The sequence below is a fragment of the Caretta caretta genome, chromosome 4, assembly GCF_965140235.1.
Source record: "Caretta caretta isolate rCarCar2 chromosome 4, rCarCar1.hap1, whole genome shotgun sequence".
Taxonomy (NCBI): domain Eukaryota; kingdom Metazoa; phylum Chordata; order Testudines; family Cheloniidae; genus Caretta; species Caretta caretta.
Window position 1 is genome coordinate 109,571,468 of NC_134209.1, and position 27,428 is coordinate 109,598,895.

General features: G+C 38.7%; 1 protein-coding gene across 7 annotated transcripts in view; it reads right to left on the reverse strand.

The window, feature by feature from the left end:
• Positions 1-27,428, reverse strand: part of TBC1D1 (TBC1 domain family member 1) — a 213,165-nt gene that overhangs the window by 80,672 nt on the left and 105,065 nt on the right. For 3 of the 7 annotated variants that reach the window (XM_075127974.1, XM_048848600.2, XM_048848605.2), the window contains 10 exons: positions 27,096-27,200; positions 26,267-26,399; positions 24,622-24,713; positions 20,753-20,863; positions 15,453-15,581; positions 11,749-11,835; positions 8,143-8,420; positions 6,234-6,392; positions 4,093-4,212; positions 2,723-2,862 (listed from right to left, as the gene is read on the reverse strand). In XM_075127974.1, coding sequence (XP_074984075.1) covers positions 2,723-2,862; positions 4,093-4,212; positions 6,234-6,392; positions 8,143-8,420; positions 11,749-11,835; positions 15,453-15,581; positions 20,753-20,863; positions 24,622-24,713; positions 26,267-26,399; positions 27,096-27,200 — 1,354 coding nt within the window. The remainder of the gene's footprint in view (positions 1-2,722; positions 2,863-4,092; positions 4,213-6,233; positions 6,393-8,142; positions 8,421-11,748; positions 11,836-15,452; positions 15,582-20,752; positions 20,864-24,621; positions 24,714-26,266; positions 26,400-27,095; positions 27,201-27,428) is intronic. The other 4 variants (XM_048848601.2, XM_075127975.1, XM_048848603.2 and 1 more) reach the window with 4 other exon arrangements.

The window sequence follows — 27,428 nt, forward strand, 5'->3', positions numbered from 1 at the left end:
AAATTAAAAATTCTGCACCAAAAAATTAAAATTTTTGCACAGAATATTTTAAAATTCTGCAAATGTTATTTGTCAAAATGATACTACATAATCATGCCAGTTTCATTTTGGTAATTTATTTCAAAATACCTGTCAGCATGTGTCTCTCTAAAAACACAGACACACACAAGAATTCCCCCAGGAGTAGAGTGTTAAAGAAACACCTATGACCAACCCAGTTCCTGTTTCTCTGCACCCTCCTCCACCCCCGAGCCCAGCCGGGGGGCCAGCCACCCACAACCCCTCCCTCCGAGTCCACCCACAGGGCCCCCCACAGCCAATACACCCAAATCCCCTCCCCTCAAGCCTAGCCATGGGCCCCCCCAGCCCAAACACCAGCCCCCCTCCTTCCCAGAACCCAGCCATGGTCCCCCCAGCCCAGACACTAGCCCCCACCCTCCCAGAACCCAGCTGACCCCTAGAGGCGACCAGCAGCACTGCAGCCCATTTCTGTGGGGGGAAAGGAAATTATGTGCAAAAAACCATTAATTTCTGCAAAATTCTGCATTGCACAGTGGTGCAGAATTTCCCCAGGAATACTGCTTACTTTACGTAAGAGCCTTTAATGTTTGCCCTCGTCAAAGGTTTTCTGAAAATCCAAGTACCCTGTATCAACTGAATCACCCTTGTCCATACGCTTGTTGACATCCTCAAAGAATTCAAATTAGTGAGGCATTATTTCCCTTTACCAAAGCCATGTCGACTCCTTCCCAACATATCATGTTTATCTTTGTGTCTTATAATTCTGTTATTTACTATAGTGTCAACCAATTTGTCTGCTGCTGAAGTTAAAAAGTTCTTTTAAAAGAAGTCAAGATAAGGTAGAGCAGTTGTGCATATACTAAGCTAGTCCTAATTGTCCATCATGATAAACACTTGGGAGTGAGAAATGCACAAGAGGTAAATATCTTACATTAGTATGAAATTCAAAGTAGAAAAAGTGAATAGTAAGCTAAAATGAATGAGTTTAACACTCTGGTTTCTATTCATAAATAGATATATACATGGGGGAAGAGAAAGAAATTCACATATATTACACAGAAAAGGGGGAAAAGTGACCAAATCATGTAAATAGTTCCCCTAACTAATACCTACTGCTCACATCTTAGCTTCCCTTATTTCTGCAGTTACTCTGTTTATCCAGCTGCAGATTGTTAAAACAGGATGTTGCAGCTGCAGTGCACTGCCAAGCTCCAGAAGAAGAGCTAGAATAGGCAATCTAGGTGGTATTTCTTTTTTTCAAAGGAGAGCTTTGAAATCATGTGTAAAACTATTTCTGTCAAGGATGTCAAACTTGCAAAACTTGGCAGATTCACTGCATAGCTCAATTTAAGCAGCACTCTATATCTCTATTCTACTCAGGCTCTCATACTGTGCCCTCACCATGGTATCTGAGCACTTGTGAGAGATGAATTAAGTGGTGTGACTGGTATCTGTCATGTATGGTGACTTTCCCATTCCTCCGCTCTTTCCAGCAGGGAAAAAGGTGCAAGGATTCGTCTTTGTTTGTTATGAAGCGCTAGATTTCTATTACAGAAGGCCAGGTTGAAGAATTGTGCTTAGCACTTGGAACTGAAAGTAGTGAGCTTTGGGGTGATGCTTTAGAGAAAAAACGTACAGCAAATCTGTAAAATTAAAAAGGAGGTATATAAACCCCTTTATGCTATTTGTGGGCTCCTCTTGCTCTTGCATGTTGCATTAACATTTGGAAGTCAGAAATCCTGACTCTATAGACAATGGTCTTCAGTTTCATTTTTGCTTGTTCAACTTTTAGTTCCAAAATAATATAAGCCTTGTGGGACAAGACTCCCTTTTCAATGTTCTTGATGTGCCTTATGGAAACTCCCTATAAGATTTCTAAAAATGATTTAAGAAATTCACAGTAATGACCACCACCTAATTAGAGGTAGGCAAAAATTCACTAGCTACTCTCTGAGAGAGTTTTTTATTTTCAGCCCTTCCCACAACCATATTCTATTTTTTTAAAAAGTCCATTAAAAATCGGTTGAGATTCCTTAAAGGAATTAAAGGAAGAAATTAAGAGGAGAGAGATAAGAAATCACTATTTAAGATGAAGGTTAAAAGAAGGCAAATGTTATGGACTGAGGGTACACAGTTGGAGCTAATTCAGTCCAGTTTTAAGCAGATGCAACTCCACTGTGATCAGAAATGTTACAACCCTTTGCACCAGGTAGATGTGAATTTTGCTTTTGAGAGCTCAGTTCTATGACCAATATGCCAATACATAGTGATACTGTAGTTTCTTCTGATGATACATAGTGATCCACACTCTGCACTAAAAGGCATCACTGAGAAAACAATTATTTTCATAGAATTAATTAAAGGAAATAGGTATAACAAGGTATGCCCCATCCTCTGTCCCCATTTTTCTTTAGCTAGCTGGTGTAATGCAGTCACAGATATTATTGTAGCTATAACCTATAGTTGAAAAATAAAAACTCCTTAGCTGGGTAAGCCATGCTATGACACAAAAGCAGTTAGGAAACTGACAATAGAAATGAGCCACCTGGCAGCTGATTAAATAGCAACCAAAAATTAATACAGGTAGTTCTCCTCAAGCTATTTAAATTGTCACCACCCTACTGAGCAAACATAGGTACAGGAGATTAGTACTTCAGCGGTCACTTGGGGCTGTTTGCGTGCAGTCAGATATGGATCTTACCATCATATCGGCTGGGAGAATCACATCCTTTCTGTGGAGTTGCCACTCGAAGGAATATCTGTTGTCTCCATGAATGCCGGCGAGTCCTTACAGGGGTGTCATTGCCAACATCCAGCTGGCTTTGTTTAGACTCATAGTCACTAAAATTACAGAATACAGAATGGCTTATGAATAAGTTATGACAGACACAAAAGTCGTCTAATGACACTGAAGTGTTAGGTTTCAATGGACATAAAAACCAAAGCTATCAGGGAAGGAAGGCTGTGTCCCCCATACATGCTGGGTCAGCCTCCATGTGTTAAATGGGTGAAATTCACCCCATTGCTGCAGGCCTGCACAAGGTCATATGTATCACTCAAGTTAGTGATTGGGCATCTGGCTTTGTGCTGAGTTTGCCTTCCAAGATTTAATGAACTTACTGTCAACATTTTACAATTTATTTTGTGATAATACCTAAATACACACAATGTGTAGCAGGTGTACATACAAAACGGTGAAAACAGTGCGTGTACACACTAACAAACCTTTACATTATTTGTTAACAGCACTTTTCATTTCTCTAATGCCTTTAATTAGTAGATCTCAAGGAGCTCTATAAACATTAAAATTCTCAACTCCCTGTGAATTAGGTGCATATCGTTCTTCTTTTTCATATATATATATAAACTGAGGAACTTGGAAGTTAAGTGACTTTCTCGAAGTCACACTATAAAAATCAGTCACAGAGCTAAGAATAGTCCCCAGGAATTCTGGCTTCTATTCCTTTGGTCTAATTGATAGGCTTCACATAGAGCGTTTTGTTAAAATTCAGAATTAAATAATGAACAACAATGATATCTGTCCATTTAAAAATCCCACTGTTACCTCTTTTAGGAACTCAGCCCATTCTTTATTTTTCTTTTCAACTACCACGGATTGAGTGTCTTGTGGGATTGTGTTGAATGCTGAAGGGGACAAATAAGCTTCAAAGAGCACTGGTGGTAATTGATTTTCTAGGCCAGAAACCATCTCAGTAGGCTCATTCCATCCTGAGAACATTGCTGTAGTGTGGGATGTACACTGTATTTTCTTAACGGTGAACTGGTAATATGGATATGCCCCTTTGGGCAGGAGCAGTCAGATAGTGGGAATTAAAGTTGTATTATCACAACATCTGGGTTCAGAAATGGACAGCAGATCCACAGTCATTATAGAAACCATGGTAACCTCCCGACCTTTGATGGCATCCTCATTTAGCTTACTTCATCTATTACATGCAAGTGAATGATACATTATTAATTTCTACAAATGCATAAAGTGCTCTCAAAATTAAAACAAAGAATCCTTTGAATGATACAGTTTTACCTCCAGGCTTAAAGACAGAACCCTACCTTTTTGCTCTCCTAAAGTCAGAGGTGTTATTTTCATCTACAGGAGCCAGAAATTTTAAGAAATTTGGCACAGAGGAGGAAGAAGGAAGCTTTTTCCGTAGTGCAGTACGGTAGGAGGTGCTGAGAGTGCAGTTGGGAAAAGTGCAGTTTAGAATGAGCAAGTGTAAGTATGCAGAATAAAAAAAAATACACAGTGCAAGCTCCAAAACAAAAATACTTTCAGGCATGAATACCAAGAAAAATAAAACTGTGTAACAAGTTCTACTCTGAAATCGTATTTGAGTCACCTAACTATTCCAGTATTAATACATTTTAATAAATTAATTATCTGCTATGGTCAAGGATTCATCACCCATGTTTCAACCACATTTATTTAATCCAGTAAGAATTCATGGCTATTCTATAGCCAAACAACTGCTAAAATTGGTAGGTACATGTTCGAGTGTCCCACATTTTTGGAGGGGTGGAAAAAAGTTGACACTTCTGTAACTGGTATGGGGAGGGAGGGCAGCCACTGAATAAGGTGACTATGCAAAAGTGCCTACACACTAACAGAGTAACTTTCACACGACAGTAGAATTTTCAGCATCTGATTGTTTGGGTTTGTTACTCTTGTGTGACAGGTAGAAGAACCAATCAAATCTCACTAGAAGCATTTCAGCAAATATAACTCTTGTTCCCACCCTTTGTCTCCTAAACTTCCTACATGAAGCTCCTACAGCACTCAGAGGAACATTAATGGGTAGTGGTTTAACGAGAGCAGCTGAGTTAATGACAATTTCTGTCTGGAATGGAAGCTGATAAAGTCATCTGGTGTGTGGTAACTAAAAGGTAACATGGCTGAGAACTAAGAAATCATACCAAAATACACTACTGGGGGTGGGTTATTCTGTATAGGTCTTTGTAAGTGTCTCTTGTTGAAGCTGTTCCACTTTATATAAAACACTTGAATAGTCACTGAGCTAGAAAGAATTATTCTATAGTCTGGTGGTTAGAATGCTCGCTGAGAAGGTAGGAGACCCAAGTTCATGACCCTAGTCCAATGGCGAATTATTTATACATAGTGGAACAGATTCAGCATGAGATTGAGATCCCCAACACCAGAATATTCCATAACCCAATGGCTAGGATGCTCTTCTGCAATGTTGGAGACACAAGAACAAAACTCTTTTCCACGACAGGCAAAGGGGGGAATTGAACCCTGGTCTCCTATATTCCAAGTGCAGGCCCTAGCCACTGTGATAAAAGTTCTAAGGGAGGCCATGGCGACACCTCTTCCCCATCTCTTCCTGTTTTGTGAATGGTGCTTAGGCCCAAAAGAAAAAATGTTTGACTGAAACTATTTGGTGAATTCACATCAAAGTCACAAACAGTTTCAGGTTGATTAAAATTGCATTTTATCTTATTTTTATTTATCTTTATTTTAAAATTGCATCTCTAGTTTTAGGGAGCAGCTGGTCTTCTCACCATAAGGTGGAAAGGCAGAGTGAGTAGCCCTGTCTGTAACTTTCCTCTCCACAAATGCTTTTGCTATAAGGGCAAGAATATCAAACTATCACTTGATGGTGCTGAATGACTCTCCACAAGTCAGACTTTTATTACTCTCTTCACCTGGTCAAATTTCCAACTCTTAGTGAGTCACTTTCTCCCTCTCTCCTTTTCAATCACAAAGAAGCAGGGACCTGTATCAGCGTTACTTTGAACAGGGTAGAGTGAAACTGAAAAATTCTGGAGAAACAGAGAGGGTATGAGAGTTCTTGGCATCTAAGCCTCTGGCAGAGTTTAACCAGCGCTGTTTTCTGATGCATCACAAGAGCAACTGACCCCAACATATCAGCTGTGTGTGAGAGCACCTGAAATAATTTCATTCAGTCAAAATGAAAAATTAGATCAAGTGCCCTATGATAAAATGCAATGGTACAAAATGTTAGGAGAGGAGTTTATTTTCCCCTCATGTAAACACACCTCCTCTGGCAGCTTTTTATTAATAATAATTATTCATTATTATTATTATTATTATTGTTGTTGTTGTTGTTGTTATTCAGTCACTGTGCACATAGTGAGTGAGGATAATGCAGTGTTGTGTGTTTATGGTACAATAAAACAAACACTCTCCAAACTATATACATCTGCTATCTCACCTCTTTTGTGCAATGTGCCCACATTGTTCTCTGCTTGAATTATGCTTTAGATATTTTAAAAAAGTGGGTGAAGAGGCTGAGGGATTAAGACGAGCTAGAGGAGCGGAAGCTGAAGATTGACCAGAACAGCTTTCAGACTCGCCAACAGATGTGCTCAAACTGAACAGTGAGATTCCAGCCATGTGGGAGGGATGAGGTAAGAAAGAGAGAGAGAACAAATCTCAGAAACAGAGAAAAATGAAATGAGATTGCTTATCTAGCCTCATTTTAAAATGTCCTACTACTGCCAGATAACCATTACATAAATTTCTGATTTACAGTTCTCTCTGAAAGGCACCGAGCACTATAACCTAATCCAGCAAAGTACAGAAGTGTTTGCTTACAGGACCTGATTCAGCAGGATACTTAAGCACATACCTAAATTTAAACACCTGAGTAATCTCAGTGAAATCAATGGAACTACTTGCATGCATAAATTTATACACATGTTCAAGTGCTTCACTGCATTGGGGCCAAAATGCTCAGCATCTTGCAGGATAGTGTCTACATGTACTTTGGAAACTACCTGTGAATCAGGGGTAAGACTTTTCAAAGGAATCTAAGTAATTTAGGAATCTAAATCTCCTTGAATCTAAATCTCATTGAAAGTTATTGGGATTTGGTCCTAAGTCCCTTGGGCACTTTTGAAAATTTTATCCTACTACACATTTTTCTGAGAGCTCCATTTTCCCTACATCATGTACTTATTGCTCTTACTAGCTTGCCATAGTATACCACTAAGGGCCCAATCCTTTGAGGATTAAGTGCCCTGAGTTGCTCCCACTGAAGTCCTAGGATGGGACCAAAACAGGAATGGCAAAGGAAATTAAACATATATTCAACTTTTAGCTATAGTCCCACAGTAAAATAGGAATGAACTGAGAAAGCAGAAGCAAGTAGAAAGTTTTAAGGAGGCACTTGTAAAGTTAAACCAACAAGTACTAAATTGCACCACAAAAGCCATCTAGCATTTAAGGAACAAAAAGGTTCAAAGAAGGGACAAAAAGGGAACTCAGGTTATGTTTCCTTTTAAATATCACAATTCTCTTTTTTCACTGTCATCATCTATCTCAAGCATTTACCTTTATCACCCTACCTTCTGCAAGGAAAAGTGAGCCAGCACAGAGACAGATTTACTACTGTCTAGCTTGTGTATACCAGCAGTTTTGGCAGAGAAACAGAAGTCTGCAGAAAAAAATGTTTCCACAGTAACTGGAAAAAGCCAGAGAGGGAAGAGGGAGAGGGGTGATGGAGGGGAAGTCCCATAAAGCTTAGTGAGATTTCACGGATGATAAGCAAGCCTTTAAAGAAGGACATCTGAAGAGCATTAGCATGAAGACTATTAACAATTTATTTTTGTTAGTGAAACTTTGCAGCTGAATCAAGAATTCCTTTTATTGCACTGGCTGGTTAAAACTGGACAGGAGTCTGTCCTCTGACATCAATTAGAGAATTTTATCATTTTTTTAAACAGGATTCCTCTTCATAAATATGAAATAGAGTGGTACCACAAAGCCAGCATTTATTTAGACTGCTCTCAGATACACCCAGCAAGAACTATTTCACATTGATTTGCACAGGCAAACTAACTTCCCATCATCCACTTATATCATGCTTGTGTAGTAAAATGGCTTTCTGACACTTACTGTGGAATTGCAAGTTTCATGTTTCGTCTCCCTCCTTGAACAATACCAAATGAGTGGAAAAGGCGCTCTTAAACATAACATGTTTTAAGCGGACGACACACTGCTCTAACACTAAGCGCTATGTTTCTCTTTTGCTAAATGAACATACCTGGTATGCAATGAACATCCCATAATTTGCCCCAAATATCTATCAAACAATATCCTGCTTTTAAAATGAGTCTTACTTTCGCTTGTGAGGAGTCTCTGTGCTCACTGAATGATACCTCATAAGTTTCCTTTGTAGAATAGATGGTGATGTTTCAACTGGTTCCAAAGATTCCTGGCATTCAATAGGCAAGTGACTCAATGTGTTTGCTCGCCGGCGAAACCCTTGCTGAGGTAATTTATCAGGCTGTTCGATGGGGTGACTAACTGGGTCACTGGAGAGATCTCCCACAGATCCATTGGTCTTGGCAGGAGTCTCTGGAGGAAGTGGGCCTTCTTTTTCACACACAGATGGTTCCTAGCAATATAAAAATATTCATCCATGTAAAATATGATTTATAAATAATAATTTGAGGTTCTCTATCCCAGGTCTATTTTTTGACACCATAAACAAATCTCCTTCCTGCTACAAAGGCATTTATTTCTAAAGAAGACTACTTTTAATCCCAGCTGAACATTTACTGAAAATAAATACAGGCCAACACTTACAAGCTTTCCTGCCTAAATTTAGGCACCCATAAAAGAGTGGCTGAGCTTTTCAAAAGGTGTTGAGAACCTGCATCTCCCAATATGCTGGTGGAAGCTCAACAACTCTCCAAGTCAGGCAACTCTTATTTAGATACCTAACTTTAGACACTATAGTTTGAATATTTAGGCCATGGTATCTCACACAATGACCTAACCTTTAATGTTTCATTACTAATCAGCAAGGCAGCCACATGCTGTTATATCTATGCTTTATAGAGGAAAAAAAGGCTGAATAGTAGTTATCCTCAACACTTTGAAGAGGAAAACCTGAGACAAGAAAGGGACAAATGAATATATGGTATGTTATTGTCACAAAAGCTGCAATGTAAAAGGAAGCATTTCAGACTACACAGAATCCATTTACATTAAAGATTTAACATAAAACTGCACTTTTTTATTAGATCTTTTTCTTTTAAAAAAATCATTCATGATTACAAATGCAGATGCATGAGTCTATGTAGGTACTCATATTGACCCTATACCCATTGTATCTGAGCTCCTCACAAATAATGAATTTATCTTCACAACAGATCTGTAATGGAGAACTGAGGCACAGGCACACTAAGAGTGGAACTGTGGCCCACTCAAGTCAGGACTTATTAAAGGTCACATAGGAAGCGTATGGCAGAACCAACAACTGACCATAGGTCTCCTGACTGGTCAGTGGCCATACCACAAGACCATCCTTCCTCTCTGCTTCATATTTAACTTATTTTACTAGAATCTCAAACCATACCATCAATATATAAATTCTTTACATTTAGAAGTTTAATTCTACAGTCCTTTTGAATGTACAACTCCCACTGAAATCCAAAAAGTTGCATTTACTTTCAGTGGTGTTAACTAATCACCACACTGGAATCAACAGTCCTGAAGCTGACGCATCATTTTCTTTCATTGTTGCAATCTCAGAGAATGAATAATTGCCCAAATTGGGCCCACTAACCCCATCTTTTCTTAGCACCAGGAAAGAGATAATTTATAATCAAAATGCCTAAAGACAGCCTAAAATTTCTGAAAAAGAGAAAATGACATGGAGATATAGGTTGCCATCTCTTGGAGAAGGTGCCAGGATAAGAAATCCCATTATGATCTCTCAAAATATTAACTCAGAATTGGTTTATTAGAGAGACAAGGTGAGTGAGGTAATATCTTTTATTGGACCAACTTCAGTTGGCGAAAGAGACAAGATTTCAAGGTACACAGACCTCTTCTTCAGGTCTGGGAAAGGTACGTAGGCTATGTCTACACTGCATGCCTTACCGAAGCAGTTGTGCCACTGTAAGGTACGTGGTGTAGCTGCTCTTTGTCTGCCGGAGGTCTCCTGCCAACAAAATAAAACCACCCCCAGTGAGAAGCAGCAGCTCTGTTGGCGGGCAAAGCACCTTTCACCCTGGCACTTTTCGTCAGTAAAACTTTTGTCAGTCAGAGGGGTGTTTTTTTCACACCGCTGACCGACTAAAGTTTTACTGACTAAAGTTCGGTGTAGACCTAGCCTCTGAGTGTCACAGCTAAACAAGGTGGAGCGGATTGTTTAGCACAAGTAATTAGCACATTATGAGAGACCATTCAACGTGAAGTGGCACATTAACACCCGTGCAGTCACAGGACAAAAAAAGGAGGGGTTAGAGGGTTTCAGATTGTTGTAATAAACCATAAATCCACTAAAAAAAGGAGGACTTGTGGCACCTTAGAGACGAACAAATTTATTTGAGCGTAAGCTTTCGTGGGCTACAGCTCACTTCACCGGATGCAGCCATCCACTGTCTTTATTTAGATAATGATTTTTAGTGTCTAGCAGAGTTATGAATTTAAGCTCCCAGGCTCATGTTCTGAAGGTGTTATGCAGGTTTCCTTCGAGGACAAGGACTGAAAGATCAGGTATGGAGTGTTTGTTTTGTGAAAAGTGTTCATCTAAGGATGATATGGTGTTTTTGTCTTTTATGATTTTTCTGTATGAGTTTATTCAAGAGCTTAGGTCTGGTCTTCACTACAGACCTGTATCAGTATAACTATATTGGTCAGGTGTTTTAAACATTCATCATCCTCCCCCCCTGCCCAACCGACCTAACCTCCCAATGTAGACAGCGCTAGGTCGATGGGAGAGCTTCTCCCGTCGACATGGCTACTGCCTCTCAGGGAGGTGGATTAACTACGCCAGCAGAAAAGTTCTTGCCATTGCTCTTGCAGACTTGCCCTGAGTGATTATCTGGTTTCACCCATATAGTGATTAATGGGGCATTTAATGCACTGGATGAGGTACACCACAAGTTGTGATAGCAATGTGTAGGACTCATGGATCTTAAAAGATGTGTTGTGGGGAGTATTGATCATTGTAGCAGTGGAGATATGTCCATAGGTTTTGCATCTGCTGTTATGGGAGGGTCTGGTGCTGCTTTGAGTAGGTGAGTCCTGGTCAGTGGGGAGCTTGCTTCTGACGATTAGCTTGGAAAGTTTGGAGGGGGCATTGTTTGAAGGCATGAAAAGAGGGTTTGGAAAAGATTTCTTTCAGGATGTGGAACCCATTGAGTATGGGTTGTTATTGTTTAATGGTAGCCCATACGGATTCCAGTGTGGGGTGGTAGTCTCATGTCCAAGGATGTGGTTTATGATCATACCATTGCTCAGGGGATTCAGATGCATTTTAGTGTGGAGTGCACACCTGAGTTGGTTACCCACATTTCTTTAAGTTGCCTGCAGCAATGGGGTGAACAGAAGATGGAATTTAGGCCCTGATGTTGCAAGTTAATATCATGGGCAAAGCACCATTGACTTCTGTGGGCTCTGCATGGGAATAAGTATCTGCCCTGTGGGCCAGCATGCAAGAACAGAGTTCCCCTTGGTAGAAAAAAAGCACATTCTTAGCACCAAATTGTATCATATTACTTGTATAGCTACATTTTTCATGTCTGGTGTTTTGTTTTTCTTCCCACACAATCTACCAGATTTTTTAGTCATGAATTCATGAAAAAATAATAAATATAAGACATTAAAATAGACTGATTACACCAACACATCACATGATTTTAACTGTGAATGTTACAAAAAAGGTTAGCAGAAGATTCTCAATTTATTCACTCACTATGGTGATTACTTACTTTACTTGTGCTGCTTAATGTACTGGATAAGGAGCTGTCCAAATCCACACTTCCAGAATTTTCTAGTGAACCTTTGGTTTTACTACCCTTTAGAAATAAAGTATATGAAGCAATCAGAATTAGAACACAAAAAACTGCATTCCAACAGAACATCCTTGCTCGAACTGTTAAATCACTGATTCTGCCAGTATCATATTCAATTTCCTGAAATGCCTAAGAATAACCTGCCTCTCCATGAGAAACAGGTGCTTCCTTCAGGAAGGCAACAGATATTTTAAGGACCCTAGCAATTAATACACTCACGCAGGCCAAATTATTCTTTTTTTCAGCCAGGATTGCTGTTGGTAGCGTCATATCCTACAAAATATATATGTGGAAAGGGTTTGAATAATCATGTGCTTGAATTACAAATATTATTACAGCACCTCCCTCAGACCATAAAATGAATTTTCACATTAGGCTATCTCCATCATAATGCAAAGATAGGAACTGACTAGTACAGAGAATTGAAGATTACATCAGCACATTGGACTCACGTAGACTCTCCCAACAAACATCACCTCTGTTATACTGATTTGCATGTCTCTAGGTCAGAGTGAAAATCCATAGAGTTTGGTACAATCCCTTGGACTGAAGCCCTTTTGGATTACCCAGAGGAATGCATAGCAACCTGATAATGGATAGTTATGCAACAGTATGTCTATGGAGCAAACCTGCTCTTGACCACAGGCAGCTAATAGTTGGCTTATGTTCTGAAGCACAAAGGTTAAAGTCCTGTATGAAGTTTTATTCCAGTTGCAATAGAGTAACTGTTGACATCATCATTACCATGAATAATTAATATTCTTTTTCTGAATCTTACTAACCTTTTTGCCCCAGGCCTGGTCTACACTTAAGGGTTATCAATATAGTTATATTGATCAGGGGCGTGATTTTTTTTACTGACATAGCTATGCCAATAAAAGCCCTAATGTAGATGCAGTTATACTCATAGAATCATAGAAATGCAGAGCTCAAAGGGACCTCAAGAGGCCATCAAGTCTAGTACCCTGCACTAAAGCAGGACCAAGTAAACCTAGACCATCCCTGACAGGTGTCTGTCCAACCTGCTCTGAAAAACCTCCAACAAAAGGGATTCCACAGTCTCCTTTGGAAGCTTATTACAGAGCTTAACTACCCGGATAGTTTGAAACTTTTCCCTATTATCTAACTTAAATCTCCCTTGCTGCAGATTAAGCACATTATTTCTTGTCCTACCTTCAGTGGACATGGAGAACAATTGATCACTGTCCTCTTTATGACAGCTCTTAACATATTTGAAGATGGTTATCAGATCCCCCCTCAGTCATCTTTTCTCAAGACTAAACATGCCCAGTTTTTTTTAACCTTTCCTGATAGGTCAGGTTTTCTAAACCTTTTATTATTTTTAAAAAAAGAAAAGGAGTACTTGTGGCACCTTAGAGACTAACCAATTTATTTGAGCATAAGCTTTCGTGAGCTACAGCTCACTTCATCGGATGCTCATGAAAGCTTATGCTCAAATAAATTGGTTAGTCTCTAAGGTGCCACAAGTACTCCTTTTCTTTTTGCAAATACAGACTAACACGGCTGTTACTCTGAAACCTTTATTATTTTTGTCGCTCTCCTCTGGGCTCTGTCCAATTTGTCCACACATTTCTGAACGTGTAGGACCTGGAACTGGACACAATACTCCAGCTGAGGCCTCACCAGTGCCAAGTAGGGTGGGACAATTGCCTCCCGTGTCTTACATATGACTTTCCCATTAATACACCCCAAAATAATAAGTCTTTTTTTGCAACTGCATCACATTGTTGACTAACATTCCATTTGTGATCCACTATAACCCACAGATCATTTTGAACAGTACTATCACTTAGCCAGTTATTCTCCATTTTGTAGTTGTGCATTTAATTTTTTATTCCCCAGTGTAGTACTTCGCACTTAACTTCACTGAATTTCATCTTGCTGAATTCAGACCAATTCTCCAATTTGTCAAGGTCACTTTGAATTCTAAACCTGTCCTCCAAAGTGTTCGCAACCCCTCCCTGCTTGGGGTAATCTGCAAATTTTATAAATTCACTTTCCACTCCATTATCTTATTGGTGCAACATATCCGTCCACAACTTGCACTTATACCAATATAGCTTATGCCAATCAGGCACTTTTACACCGATATAGCAGTGTCCACAAGAGGGTTTTGCCAGCAAAACTCTCCTAATGTAAATTAGGCCTTTGTATTTCATGGCAGAGATCTTCATTAGTTATCATATGTTGTGTAAGGGCATATTTCTTTTATCATCCTAGGCCGATCTATATGATAATCTTTTGCTGGGATAGCTATGTTGGTCAGGGAAGTGATGAAGTGTGATTTGTAAGCAATATATCTATGCCAGCAAAAATTTCCAGAGTAGACACAGTTATCCTGGCAAAACTGTGATTTTGCTGGGAGAGCTTAGTTTGCTTCAGTGTGGGAAGCTGTAGTAAGCTATGCTGGTAAAAATTCAATTTTGCTAGTATGAACTGCATCCATGCTAAGAACACTTTACCAGTGCAGTATACAGGGATAGCTAAATTGGCAAAACACTTCTAGCGCAGACCTGCCATTAATTTAATTGAATGTCTCCTTGTCCTTGTATTATGAGAAAGGATAAATGGCACTCCATGATAAATCTTCTCTCCCATTTACTGTTTTGTAAAATTTATCTTGTCAACTTTTATCCATCACCTCTCCAAACTAAATGGTCCTGAATGTTCAATCTCACTCCATATAGAAATCTTTGCAAGCCCCTAATCATTCTTGTCACACCATTTTCTGGACTTTCTCTACTTTGTGCTATCTCCTTTTAGAGACCAAAATAACTGTATTCAGAGAGAAGGGGTTCCAGAGGTTTAAGTGGTGGCATTATAATATTTTCAGTATTTTTCTCCATTCTTATCCTAATACAACCTGGTATCTTATTTGTTTTTTTAACTGCTGCGGTGTATTGAGCAAATATTGCCAGCCATCTGACCATGATATCTGCATCTTTTTTCCAGTGTGTTTACAGACAATTGAGAGACCATCAGTGTGTAAAGGTTCAAAGAGTTCCTTCCAATGTTTATCACCTGCCACTTGTTTACATTGAATTTCATCCTCCATCATATTGCCCAAATACCTATCTCTGTAAGCGCCTTCTGAAATTCCTCCTAATCTTCTATAGGCCTGACTTACAAATAATTCTGTGGTATCTACAGATTTTCGCCACCACATTGTCTCCTCCCCACCCCATGTCATTAATAAATATTATTTTAAAAATCTGTCCTATTAAGGGTCCTTGGTCAGCCCACTATTAATTTCCTTATGTTAAAAATTGAACAGATTTTTCTATTTCTCTTATCCAGTTTCTAAATCAATGAGAGAATTTTACTGCTAATGCCATAACTGCTTAGCTTCCTTTATAGCCTCTTGTGATGTTTTTGAAAAGCCCACATTAAAATGATATTTACTGCTTCTTTATCCACTAATCTGTTCTCTTCTTCCATCTTAGAAAGGTATGATTTTCATTACAAAGCCCATGTTCACCTAAGTATTTCAGGAACTGTCTTTAATAATTGTTCAACAATTTGCCTTGGAAGGAAACAAAAGTAGATGTACACTATGTGTCTGTCACTCAAAAAAAGTCAATTAAAATAAAGATACCTACCCGTGACAAGATACTTTCTAATGATTCTGTTAGTGACCGTTTAGCTTTGCTCTTCAACATATCTAGTCTGAACCTGGGAGCACTGCTTGGCATCTCATTTCCAGTAGTCTCTCCAGAAGACTGTGAAGCCTATAATATTTAAGAAAGCAGGTGTAAAATACAGGGCTGTACAGAACAAAACTCCATGAAAGATTTTAGACATCTTAGTAGCACATTTCCAAGCTTTTCTAAACCAAAACTGTACTAAGCTCTGAATCCTCTCATGCATTGTGTTTCTACTAGCATAACAGCACTGAAGCTTATTGAGTTAACCTACTACTAGATCTGGGAATCTCTTTTCCAAATGACATTTATTTGTTAAGTGAAGTATAGTGAGTACCAGGAATATTGTATTTCATAACAAAAAATATGTCTCTTCACATGTTTACCTCAATGCCAGAGCACAATTATATCATCTGTAAGCACAAGAGGAATGGATTCAGGATGTCGTGGGGGAATTATTTATTTTAACACCTCAGATTAGACTTGACCAATTTATTTATTTTATTTTTCATGGCAATCGTGTCCTACGACTTTGAGTGAGTTAGCTGCAAGAACACATATCACTCCCCCAACTCCATTCCTTCGAACGCAGAGTGCACTGAGGTCCAGGAAGACACACAAAGTTTAACTCTTGCATATATATATATATATATCACCATGAGGAACACTTCCACATTACGGATGACAGTCAACTTACAGCTGATTTTTTTTTTTGGGTTAGAAATTTAAGGCCAATTTTAGTGCTTGTGAAAGACAGACAGCTCTGGAAACTGAACACAGAATGGGTGTAGCACCACAGAAATGGGAATGGAGGGATAAATGTTGTGCCTCAAACCTAACCTAGTCTTATCAACTATATGGACCAAAGAGTAATTCTCGGTGTCCATTAAATCTTGAACTTTTCTCCTGAGGCTCCCAGCATTAGTGCCAGATATACACAATGGCAACAGTATCAGAGATGTGAATGCATTAGACCAATTGATATCAAATGGACAAGTGAACAGCTCTCTGACAGCAGTAAGTTTTGGTCATTACCAATCCAGGCTGTTGACAGTTCAAACAAAATGACACTATATCCTATTTCCAATCCCCCAAACAGAGAATTCAATCTTTTCCCTCTAACTCAACTCTCCTCAACCCCACATAGCAAGCCATTTACTTAAAAAGACCTTGCAGTTTTCTGGTGAAAAACACTTATTTTGAAAAGAACCGTTTGGTTCAAAAATATGAATGTTCTATGAAATCTCTTGCAGCTGTTTAAATTTAAATTCTTCCAATTTAACATAGAGAACCTGAGTAGGATTCCTCACCCAGAAAGCAAGTGTGAGTAGCAATGCAGGAGAGAAAAATTCAGGGTGTTTGGGTTATTCATCTTGAGAGATGAAGTCCAAAGGTATTTACTGTTCCACAGCTCTGAAGATAAAAGATCGAAGTAGATATGACATTTTCTACTAAGAAGAATGGTTGGGTGAGAGGCAAATCAAGTTTGCTGCTACAACTTTGGCATCTTTACAAGCGTCAGATTATTATTTTTGGGTTTCAAGAGCTAAAAAAACAGACTACAGCATGTCTCAGCAGCATTAAAATCCACACACAGTTTTTATATTAAGATATCTTCTTCTTCCTTAAACACCCACTTTCTAACTGTTTAGAATCTGAAACTATTTGAGAAAAATAATTGGCACTAATCCCAAATGAAAATATTTCACATCTGTTAACAAAAAAACCCAAACACCATTTCCTCCTGTCCTACCTCAGCCCACGCTGCTCTTTCTAAGTCCACACATTTCTGTCAGACACGCAAATGACTGAAGAATTGACAAAAACAGTAAATCATAAAACAAGAATGTGAAGTTTTCTTCCTGCTTTCTCAGCAATCTTAATAATTAATGTGACAGGGTCAGGCCACATGGCTACAAGAGTGTGACAGAAGGCAGATATATTAGCCCCAGGTTAAGTAGGTCCCTTTTCCCTGGGGGGAGTGATATGCGTTCTTGCAGCTAACTCACTCAAAGTCCTAGGAAGGTTCCAGAACGATCAGGAACTTTCTGGAAACAATTAAGGCAGACAGGCTGATTAGAACACCTGCAGGCAATCAAGAAGCTGCCAGAATCAATTAAGACAGGCAGGCTAATCGGGGCACCTGGATTTAAAAAGGAGCTCACTTCAGTTTGTGCTGTGCGTGCGAGGAGCTGGGAGCAAGAGGCACAAGAAGCTGAGAGTGAGAAGGCGTTCGACTGGAAGACTGAGAAGTACAAGTATTATCAGACATCAGGAGGAAGGTCCTGTGGTGAGAATAAAGAACGTGTTGGGAGAAGGCCATGGGGAAGTAGCCCAGGGAGTTGTAGCTGTCACACAGCTGTTACAGGAGCCACTGTAGACAGCTGCAATCCACAGGGCCCTGGGCTGGAACCCAGAGTAGAGGGCGGGCCCAAGTTCCCCCCATCCCTCCATCCCCACAACTCCCTACTTAATACCGGAGGAGTTGACCTGGCCTGCGGGTTCCACCAGAGGGGAAGGTCTCTGGCCTGTTCCCCGATCCACTAGGTGGATCAGCAGAGATCGTGTGGATTATTCTTCTTCCTTTTCCCCATGCTGGCCAGTGATGAGGCTAACTGAGTGAATGGCAGAGTTGAGCCACAAAAGTGGAAAAGTGGAGGGCTGCCGTGAACCTCTGAGGCGCGCAAATCCGCCAATAAGCGCAGGACCCACCAAGGCAGAGGAGGAACTTTGTCACATTAACCAATAAGTAATAAAAGGATCAGAGATTAAAATAAATGCAGAGCTAGTCACAAAGAAGTGGGTGATGCCTCTCCAATTACTTCATGCTTTAAGTCTGAATACTTAGAGGGAGCAGAGTTCCAGGCTGCTTCACGTAGGGACTTCAATGAATCTGACCTTCCCGTGTGTTCACTGTGTACCTAGCCTGCAGGAGGAGACTGCCTGGAGCAGGCATTACAGTACATTTCCTGCTATTGGTAGATACTGAAAGAAATGTTGACCAAGATTTTCAGAAATGACTAGTAGTTTTGGGTGCCTCCGTTTTGGGGTGCCCAGATTGAGTCACCTTAAAGAGGACTGGTTTTCAGAGGCACAGGGGGTGCTCAGCTTTTTCTATAAAATCAGGCCCCTTTAAGATATTTCAAATTGGGTACCCCAAAACTGAGACATTCAAAATCACTAGTCTCTTTTTAAAAACTCATCCATGCCTGAGATATTTTAAAACCCCTCCTCTGGTGAGAGAGAGGGAGGAGAGACAAGCTGCTGCAAGGCTAGTGGCACTAGGGAGACAGGCTTCTTCAGGGTCAGAGGCTGCTGTCCTCCCCATAGGGGAAATAACTAAACCTGAAAAAAAAAAAAGGAGTACTTGTGGCACCTTAGAGACTAACCAATTTATTTGAGCATAAGCTGTAGCTCACGAAAGCTTATACTCAAATAAATTGGTTAGTCTCTAAGGTGCCACAAGTACTCCTTTTCTTTTTGCGAATACAGACTAACACGGCTGTTACTCTGAAAACTAAACCTGAGTGTCTGTTTAGGGGAAGGACTGACACCCCGGGGCCAACAACATGACAACATGCACCCCTCGGCGAGGGGGCCGGGAAATGTGTTTGTAATTTTTTTTCCTTTTGCTTGGTAGAGGAGACCCTCCTTGGGCCTGCTCTGAGGCCTACCTTGAAAATACTGACAAGTAAACACAGAGAGGGAAGACAAACACTGTCCAGGGTGGGGCTGATTTACCCCAGGCCTTGCCACGGCCAGAGGGGGAAGTGCTAAGTCTGGCGAGACTGGGGAGATTCCTGGCCACAATACCTGTATTTGAAGGGCAATCTGCCCACATTCTTTTCTACCCATATTGCATGTAATGTTGGTTACCTCCCAGCTCCTTCAGACTCTTTGGCTCTGTCTACATTACGGACCTTACAGCGGCACAGCTGTAAGATCTCCTGTGTAGCCGCTCTATGCTGGCAGGAAAGAGGTATTCTGCCAGCATAATTAAACCACTCCTAACGAGCAGCAGTAGCTATGTCAGGAGGAAAGCGTCTCCCGTGGACATAGCACTGTCCACAACCGTGCTTTTGTTGGTGAAACTTTTGTCAGTCAAGGGGGTGTTGTTTTCACACCCCTGACCGACAAAAGTTTTACCGACAGAAGTGCTAGTGTAGACAAAGACTGAAAAGAGTGAACTGTAGTTTTGTCCTTCCTTTCTCAAGTGAAGAACACTGTCTCCTCTGTCAGTTCTGCAGTAGTGTTTAACAACAACCTCTGTTTGCATCAGTCTCAATGATATTTCCACACAAACAAAGAAATATCCCCCATATTACTGGCAACCTCAGCAGTCCTTCCTCAGGATAAATTCCATCAGGCTTGATTCACCACTGAACTCTACTGGGACTAACAGGGAATCAGAAAATGAGAGCTGAGTCTTTTTGAAATTCCACATATATGCTTCAGCTGTAAATAGTAACTGTGACAGAATGTAGTATTTTCATTTGAATGTTTTCTATATCCACTGTATTGAGAAGATAAGAATAGACTAACTGCAAAGACCAGTGGTCCATCTAGACTGGTACCAGCCAGTACCAGATGTTTCAGAGGAAGGTACAAGAGACTCCATAGTGGATAGTGCCACAAGTGGGTTTCTTATGCCCCAAAGCATAAGGGTTTATATCTTTTCCCCCCTTGCTATTAGCACTTGGGATTATACAAGTATATTCTGACTGGACTTTCTCTGCCCACTGCTGAGTGGCTGTTGCTCCAACCCTCCAGCTCTCCCTCCCTCAGTGATTCCACCTCAGCTTCACTGCACACCTGCCCCTCCTTACCCTGGCTTTCTCTGCCCTGTCCCCCTCCACTTCACTTTCTTTCCATTTAGAATATCCCCTCCTAAGTAAACTCACCCCCCAAAAAATCATGGGACTAAAATGACATTTGCTGCCAACCCATTGTTCACTCTGTTTCTGTGTTCTACCCCTTCCCCAAACCCTGTGTCTGTCTTGTTTATTTAGATTGTAAGCCCTTCAGGACAAGGCATGTCTTTGTACTGTGTTTGCACAGTGCCTGGCCCAATGGGACCCCACACTCAGTTGGCTCTACTGTAATAAACACGTTAAATAATAAATATCCCACCAGGAAAAAGCAAAGTGGGCTTTCACTTCAGTGTTAATTTAACCTTAAATACAAAGATGGAAATTCACCATTGAGAAGTTAGTAGGAAAGGAAAAAGACTTTTTTTTTTTAAATGAAAGCTCACATACCTGCTTTGCTTCCCAAATGTGAACATGATCCTTCTGTTTTTCTTCATACATGTTTCTTAGAACAGAGATAATCAACTCATTCTCTTTCTGATCATTCCTTGGTCTTAATTTCTTTAAAAGAAACAAACAAACACATGGAAAAATAAGAGCTGCATTCATATAGCAGCTTTAAAATTATTCCCCTCTGTTTTAACTTTTGTGATTGCCAGTGGGTAGTTAATGCACACTGAATAGTTTAATCTAGTTGATGCTGCTGTATAATTCCACTAGAGGACGCCAGTGATTCAAGCAATGCAGCAACATAGATCAATATTTTAACGATATTTCACAAATACCACACAATATTGTGACTAACAGCAGCAGATATCAGCTCCTGAAAGTCATTTGAAGCATATTTTAGAAAGTATAACATTGTCATAGCTAGAATAATTCTCAGTATAAATATCATTTATCAATATGATTCCAAAATAAAATTATAGTTTTACCTCTGTAGTGCATATATAATATTTCTCTCTCAGTTATCTGACCATTTTACTATGGATCCAATTTTCGTTATATAAAACTTCACCTTTGTAACAAGCACCTCAGTAGAACATGGCAGGTACCCAGATTTCAAAGATTAAATTTATATTTTAAATCCTGCTATTGGTTTTTAATCCTAAAGCTCTGAAGTAGTTTAAATTAAAAATAAATACCCAAAGCAACTGTTATATTTTGCCCAAAAATATTCAAAACATTTAGAAAAAAATCATTACTGTTAATTTAATTAATTAATTGCAAGTATACCTGCCAACTTAGCTAAATGTTGTTTTGGTTATAGAGATACTCAGTTATAACCACAAGAGAGTTTAGAATGCATTAATGCACTGGTCCTAAAACAGGTGCAATCTATTATTAAGGAACATCAGAGGGGAGACCAGATGAAAATATTTATCTCTGCTTATTCAGATTTCCATCTAGCCTTTAGGATTATTAGAAGAGAAAATATTTTTAAAATGATAACCTACTGTAGTACATATCACAAAGGTGAAGCTTTTTAAATTCCCAAAATTCTCACAATTACATACATAATGTATGGGATATACTATGAGCAAATATAAAATGTGACTGGGAGCAACTCTGGTTACGGAAAATATTTTTAGAAAGATAATTATCTCTAAAATGGAAATCAGGAAAACATATTGAGTCGTAAGGACTCACTGCATCTAAAATCCCAGACCACCAAAATTTGAATTAAAAAAGTGCAGCGATGACAGATTTTTTTTGTTATGTTTTATCCAGTGGATTATTTCTACAGCCTTACAATAAAATAAAAATCATCTTCAACAGATATGTTTTAGGGACCTCAGTGCAATAAGACAAGCTTAGGTTACAGAAATGCCCAGTCAGCTGAGGCACTAGTGCCAGTTAGCCCCCAAATACCCAGGAGTTACTATGTTTCTCAACTAAACTAAATGTTTCATTTTTGGTTAGGCTGACCCAAATCTAAATATTCCAGTTTGTCAAAAAGTTTAGTTTTGGATTAGTTCCACATTAAAGTGAGTCTGCCTGAGCTTCCATGTGCCTTATGTTCCCATTCTCTTCCTGATAAAACTACTTTTCCCATGATGCACCACAGTCCCAAACTATTACTCCCGTGAGTCACCACAACTCAGCAGGACACAGATTAATGTGAAACTACTCCAAAACCAAACCAGTTTGATTTGGTTCAACAAACTGAAATATTTAGATTAGGGCTGTCGATCAATCGCAGTTAACTCATGCAATTAACTCTAAAAAATTAATCGCAATTAAAAAATTAATCATGATTAATTGTAGTTTTAATGGTAGTGTTAAACAATAGAATACCAATTGAAATTTATTAAATATTTTTGGATGTTTTTCTACATTTTCAAATATATTGGTTTCAATTACAACACAGAATACAAAGTGTACAGTGCTCACTTAATATTACCTTTGATTACAAATATTTGCACTAAAAATGACAAACAAAAGAAATAGTATTTTTCAATTTACCTCATACTAGTACTGTAGAGCAATCTCTTTATCATGAAAGTGCAACTTACAAATGAAGATTTTTTTTTTGTTACATAACTGCACTCCCTATCAAAACAATGTAAAACTTTAGCGCCTACAAGTCCACTCAGTCCTACTTCTTGTTCAGCCAACCACTAAGAGAAACAAGTTTGTTTACATTTATGGGAGATAATGCTGCCTGCTTCTTATTTACAATGTCACCTGAAAGTGAGAACAGGTGTTTGCATGGAACTTTTGTAGCCGGCATTGCAAGGTATTTACGTGCCAGATATGCTAAACATTTGTATGCCTCTTCATGCTTCAACCACCATTCCAGAGGGCATGCTTCCATGCTGATGATGCGTGTTAAAAAAAAAAAAGCGTTAATTAAATTTGTGACTGAACTCCTTGGAGGAGAATTGTATGCCTCCTGCTCCATGGTTTTACCCACATTCTGCCATATATTTTGTGTTATGGTAGTCTCGGATGATGACCCAGCATATGTTGTTTGATTTAAGAACACTTTCACTGCAGATTTGACAAAACACAAAGAAGGTTCCAATATCAGATTTCTAAAGATAGCTACAGCACTTGACCCAAGATTTAAGAATCTGAAGTGCCTTCCAAAATCTGAGAGGGATGAGGTGTGGAACATGCTTTCAGAAGTCTTAAAAGAGCAACACTCTGATGCAGAAACTACAAAACCCAAACCACCAAAAAAGAAAATCAACCTTCTGTTGGTGGCATCTGACTCAGATGGTGAAAATGAGCATGTGTCCATCCACACTGCTTTGGATTGTTATCGAGCAGAATCTGTCATCAGCATGGATGCATGTCCTTTGGAATGGTGGCTGAAGCATGAAGGGAACATATGAATCTTTGGCACATATGGTACGTAAATATCTTGCGATGCTGGCTACAACAATACCATGCAAACGCCTGTGCTCACTTTCAGGTGATACTGTAAACAAGAAGTGGGCAGCATTATCTCCTGCAAATTGTAACCAAACTTGTTTGTCTGACTGACTAGGTGAACAAGAAGTAGGACTGAGTGGACTTGTAGGCTCTAAAATTTTACATTGTTTTATTTTTGAATGCAGGGGTTTTTTTGTTGTTTTTTTTTTACATAATTCTAAATTTGTAAGTTTAACTTTCATGATAAAGAGACTGCAATTTGTATTAGGTGAATTGAAAAATACTATTTCTTTTTTTTTTATAGTGCAAATATTTGTAATAAAAATAAATATAAAGTGAGCACTGTACACTTTGTATTCTGGGTTGTAATTGAAATCAATATATTTGAAAATGTAGAAAACATCCAAAAATATTTAAATAAATGATATTCTATTATTGTTTAACAACGTGATTAATCGTGCGATTAATTGCAATTAATTTTTTTAATCGCTTGACAGCCCTAATTTAGAATCAGGTCGAACAACAAACCAAGCTGAAATGAAGTATCAATTCAGGAACATCAAAACCTTTTGTTTTGATCACAGGTGTCAAAACAACGTTTCACATCTCCAAATTGAATGTTCTGGCACTTGATTTTTTGATGAAAAGTAAAGTTCTCTACAGACACTTTTTGTAAAAATTTCATTAGTCAAAAATCCAGTTTTCCATCAGAAAAACAGTTTAGACTGAAGATTTGACCAGCCCTAGAAACAACAGTGAATGACCCAGAACTTAAAACAAAGGGAGATTTCTAGATTGTCACTGAATACTGTAAGAAGCTGAAGAACAATTCTCAGGAAAATAAAAGCGTTCATGCTGGACACAGATTGTAAATAAAAACCATAGCAATGTAACTTTTAACTTAGAAATAAAACTAGCAAACAAAAAACACACATTACCTGAACCTGCTCAAAAAGAGAGGCCTGCTCCTGATTATTTAGTGTTGTTAGATGCTTCTGGAGTTCTAGTTTAGCTTTAGAAGGATGTAGTCCTAATAAGTGATGACCCAAGAAAAATTGAACAAATACTGTAATAAGCAAGCTTTAAACTGATACAATACACTACTCATATGATATGAACAGAAGCTTAAATAAGAGGTATAATCATTACTATTTAAATGAGTTATCTGCATTAGCTTTAGCAGATGGGCGTTGTAGTATATATATTTAAAAGCAGTGTACTTTGTTTTATATAATTACTTACATCAATTTGTAAATATGAACTTTATAATGCATGTAAAATGGGGAAATGCAATCTTTTGTAACAAGGAGTTTTGCTGGGATAAAGTGAAGGATTAGGCTTCTTAGCTGACCTAGAAGATAGCAGGATCCTATAACACAGAATGAACCTAGAGTCTGCTGCGGCTTATCAACAGACTCTTTATTGAGGTTTTATGCAGTATAGGTTTTGGGGACTTGGGGTTTTTTAAAATATATTTCCTATTAAGTACTTTCTCATTTATATGCCTTGGTCTATAATTTGCCTCTTCAAGACTTTTGCCAAGATACGTGAAATACTGTATTCTTCAGCTTTTTTCTTTTGCTGAATTCGTTTACTGATATTTAAAAGCAGACAACCCTGTGGCTCTCATTAGTTCTTCCTTTTCTTATCCTTGATTAAATTCCTTTTCTAGATTTTTTTTTTTTTTTTTTAGCCACCAACAGGTTTCTGTAATTGTTAAGCATCTGATTGTGGGGTTTATATACTTCTCCATCAAGCTGGAGGTGGACAATAATATTCAATCAGACTCAATTGTCCTTTTAGTGCTCTCAGAATCATAGCTAGATGAAGGCCAAAACAAAGTACAGGGTAGTGTAGTTCTAGAAATTCTCCTGTTTCTACAGATTAATACCAGATATGTCTTGGTCCAACAAGCTACTGTGGCTTTTCATTGATCTGACAGCTGTTGCTGTCCCTCATTCACCCCAGCCCTGCCTCTAAATGGCTAAATTCTTAGCTGTGAAATCTGCTGAAATGCAAAATGTTCCTGACTTCATGTCTTTGCCACTTTCTGTACAATGGATGTAAGCTGCAATTACTTTGTTTTCTAGCAGAAGTACAGGTCAAACACATTAAAGGGATCCACTGTTTGAGATCATGTTTGATAGCAGACCACCACCTCTATCTAACTCAGTTCATTAACAGAACATGCAGTACTCAGCTAGGGCAGTATATTCCTTAAAAGTTCATTTAAAAGTTATTTCCAATTTTTTTATTGTTTATAAATTCAAGAACCAAGTAATTTTCAATGCAATTATATTTAACTTTTATTTATTTTTAAAAATTAAGTAAATACACAGTATGATCAATTTAGCTTTTATTTGATCATTCTTGACACTAGTACTCTGATCTTATACTGTATTAAAGCTATTTTTTTAATTAACTGACCAGGCTTCAAGTGTCCAAAGTTAATACAGTCCTAGGTTTAAAAAAAATGTGTATTCCTTTAGATCAATGTTCACACATAAAAATATCACTCTGGTAAGTAAGCTAGGTAGAATACATTCTCAAGAGGTTTCATTGTCAACATTGCTTAATACTTACCTTCAATCTTTTCACAGAGTTTATGCAGGCATTGCATAGGGCATCCCTCGCAAAGTTGGAGCTGAGCTTTGGAGGTTTGTTGCACAGCAGCTACAGTGAAAGCCTGTTTCAAAGTCATCATGATTTCATCAACCTAACGAGAACAAGAGAGGAAATCGAGGCTAAAATATTACATTTTTTTTTCCACTGAATGCATCCGATGAAGTGAGCTGTAGCTCACGAAAGCTTATGCTCAAATAAATTGGTTAGTCTCTAAGGTGCCACAAGTACTCCTTTTCTTTTTGTGAATACAGACTAACACGGCTGCTACTCTGAAACCTGAAATTAAATGTGATTTCTGCTACACTAAGTTGGTGTTGTTTTCAACCCAACAAAGTCAGTCTCTTTAAAAAGGATACCTTCATTGTTTTGGGATTATGTTAGGATAATGAGCAGGGCACCCCTGAGATACTGACCTTCTGATTGTGGGTTTGGCTTTCAAAACCAATATACCTACTGAATGTAATCAGACCTCTCCATTCATTTTAATGGAAGCTCTAATTTTTAAAAACAAACAAACAAAAACCCACGATATACAACGTGATTTAATGCTTGGTGAAGTATGAAGTGTTCCATGGCCTATGACCACTGCAGGCATGCCAGCGTAGGAGGTTATATTTATTTTGAATAGGATACATATTCTAACCTCTGCCGTCAACAAAAATTCAGTTTCTTAACAGTTTGCAATCTTGAGAACAATTACATTTTTATAAATGCAATGGGAGTTGAGATCAAACAACAAAAAAGCTTAGCACCTTATGATATCAGGCCTTTAATTTGCATCTCTTACCAGGGCTTCATCTGTGCACTGAAACACGTAGCAGACAAAGTAGCAGTCACCATTTCCTGACGACTCTCTACAGATGAACCCAAAGTGGTCCACATGTCTAATACCCTGGCACAAAAGAAGTAGTAACAAAAGAGTCAAAGTCAGTCATGTTTACAAGTTGATTTCATACATGTAATTATCACACCAACACATTAGACAGACGTCCAACAGCATCATGGTAAACCAACTATCTCATTCCAGCTATATAAAAACCATCTAGCCTACTAAAGGATCTTGTAAATATATTTAAATCATAACTACTCATTTACAAATGTAGCAAACTGTAATGGATCT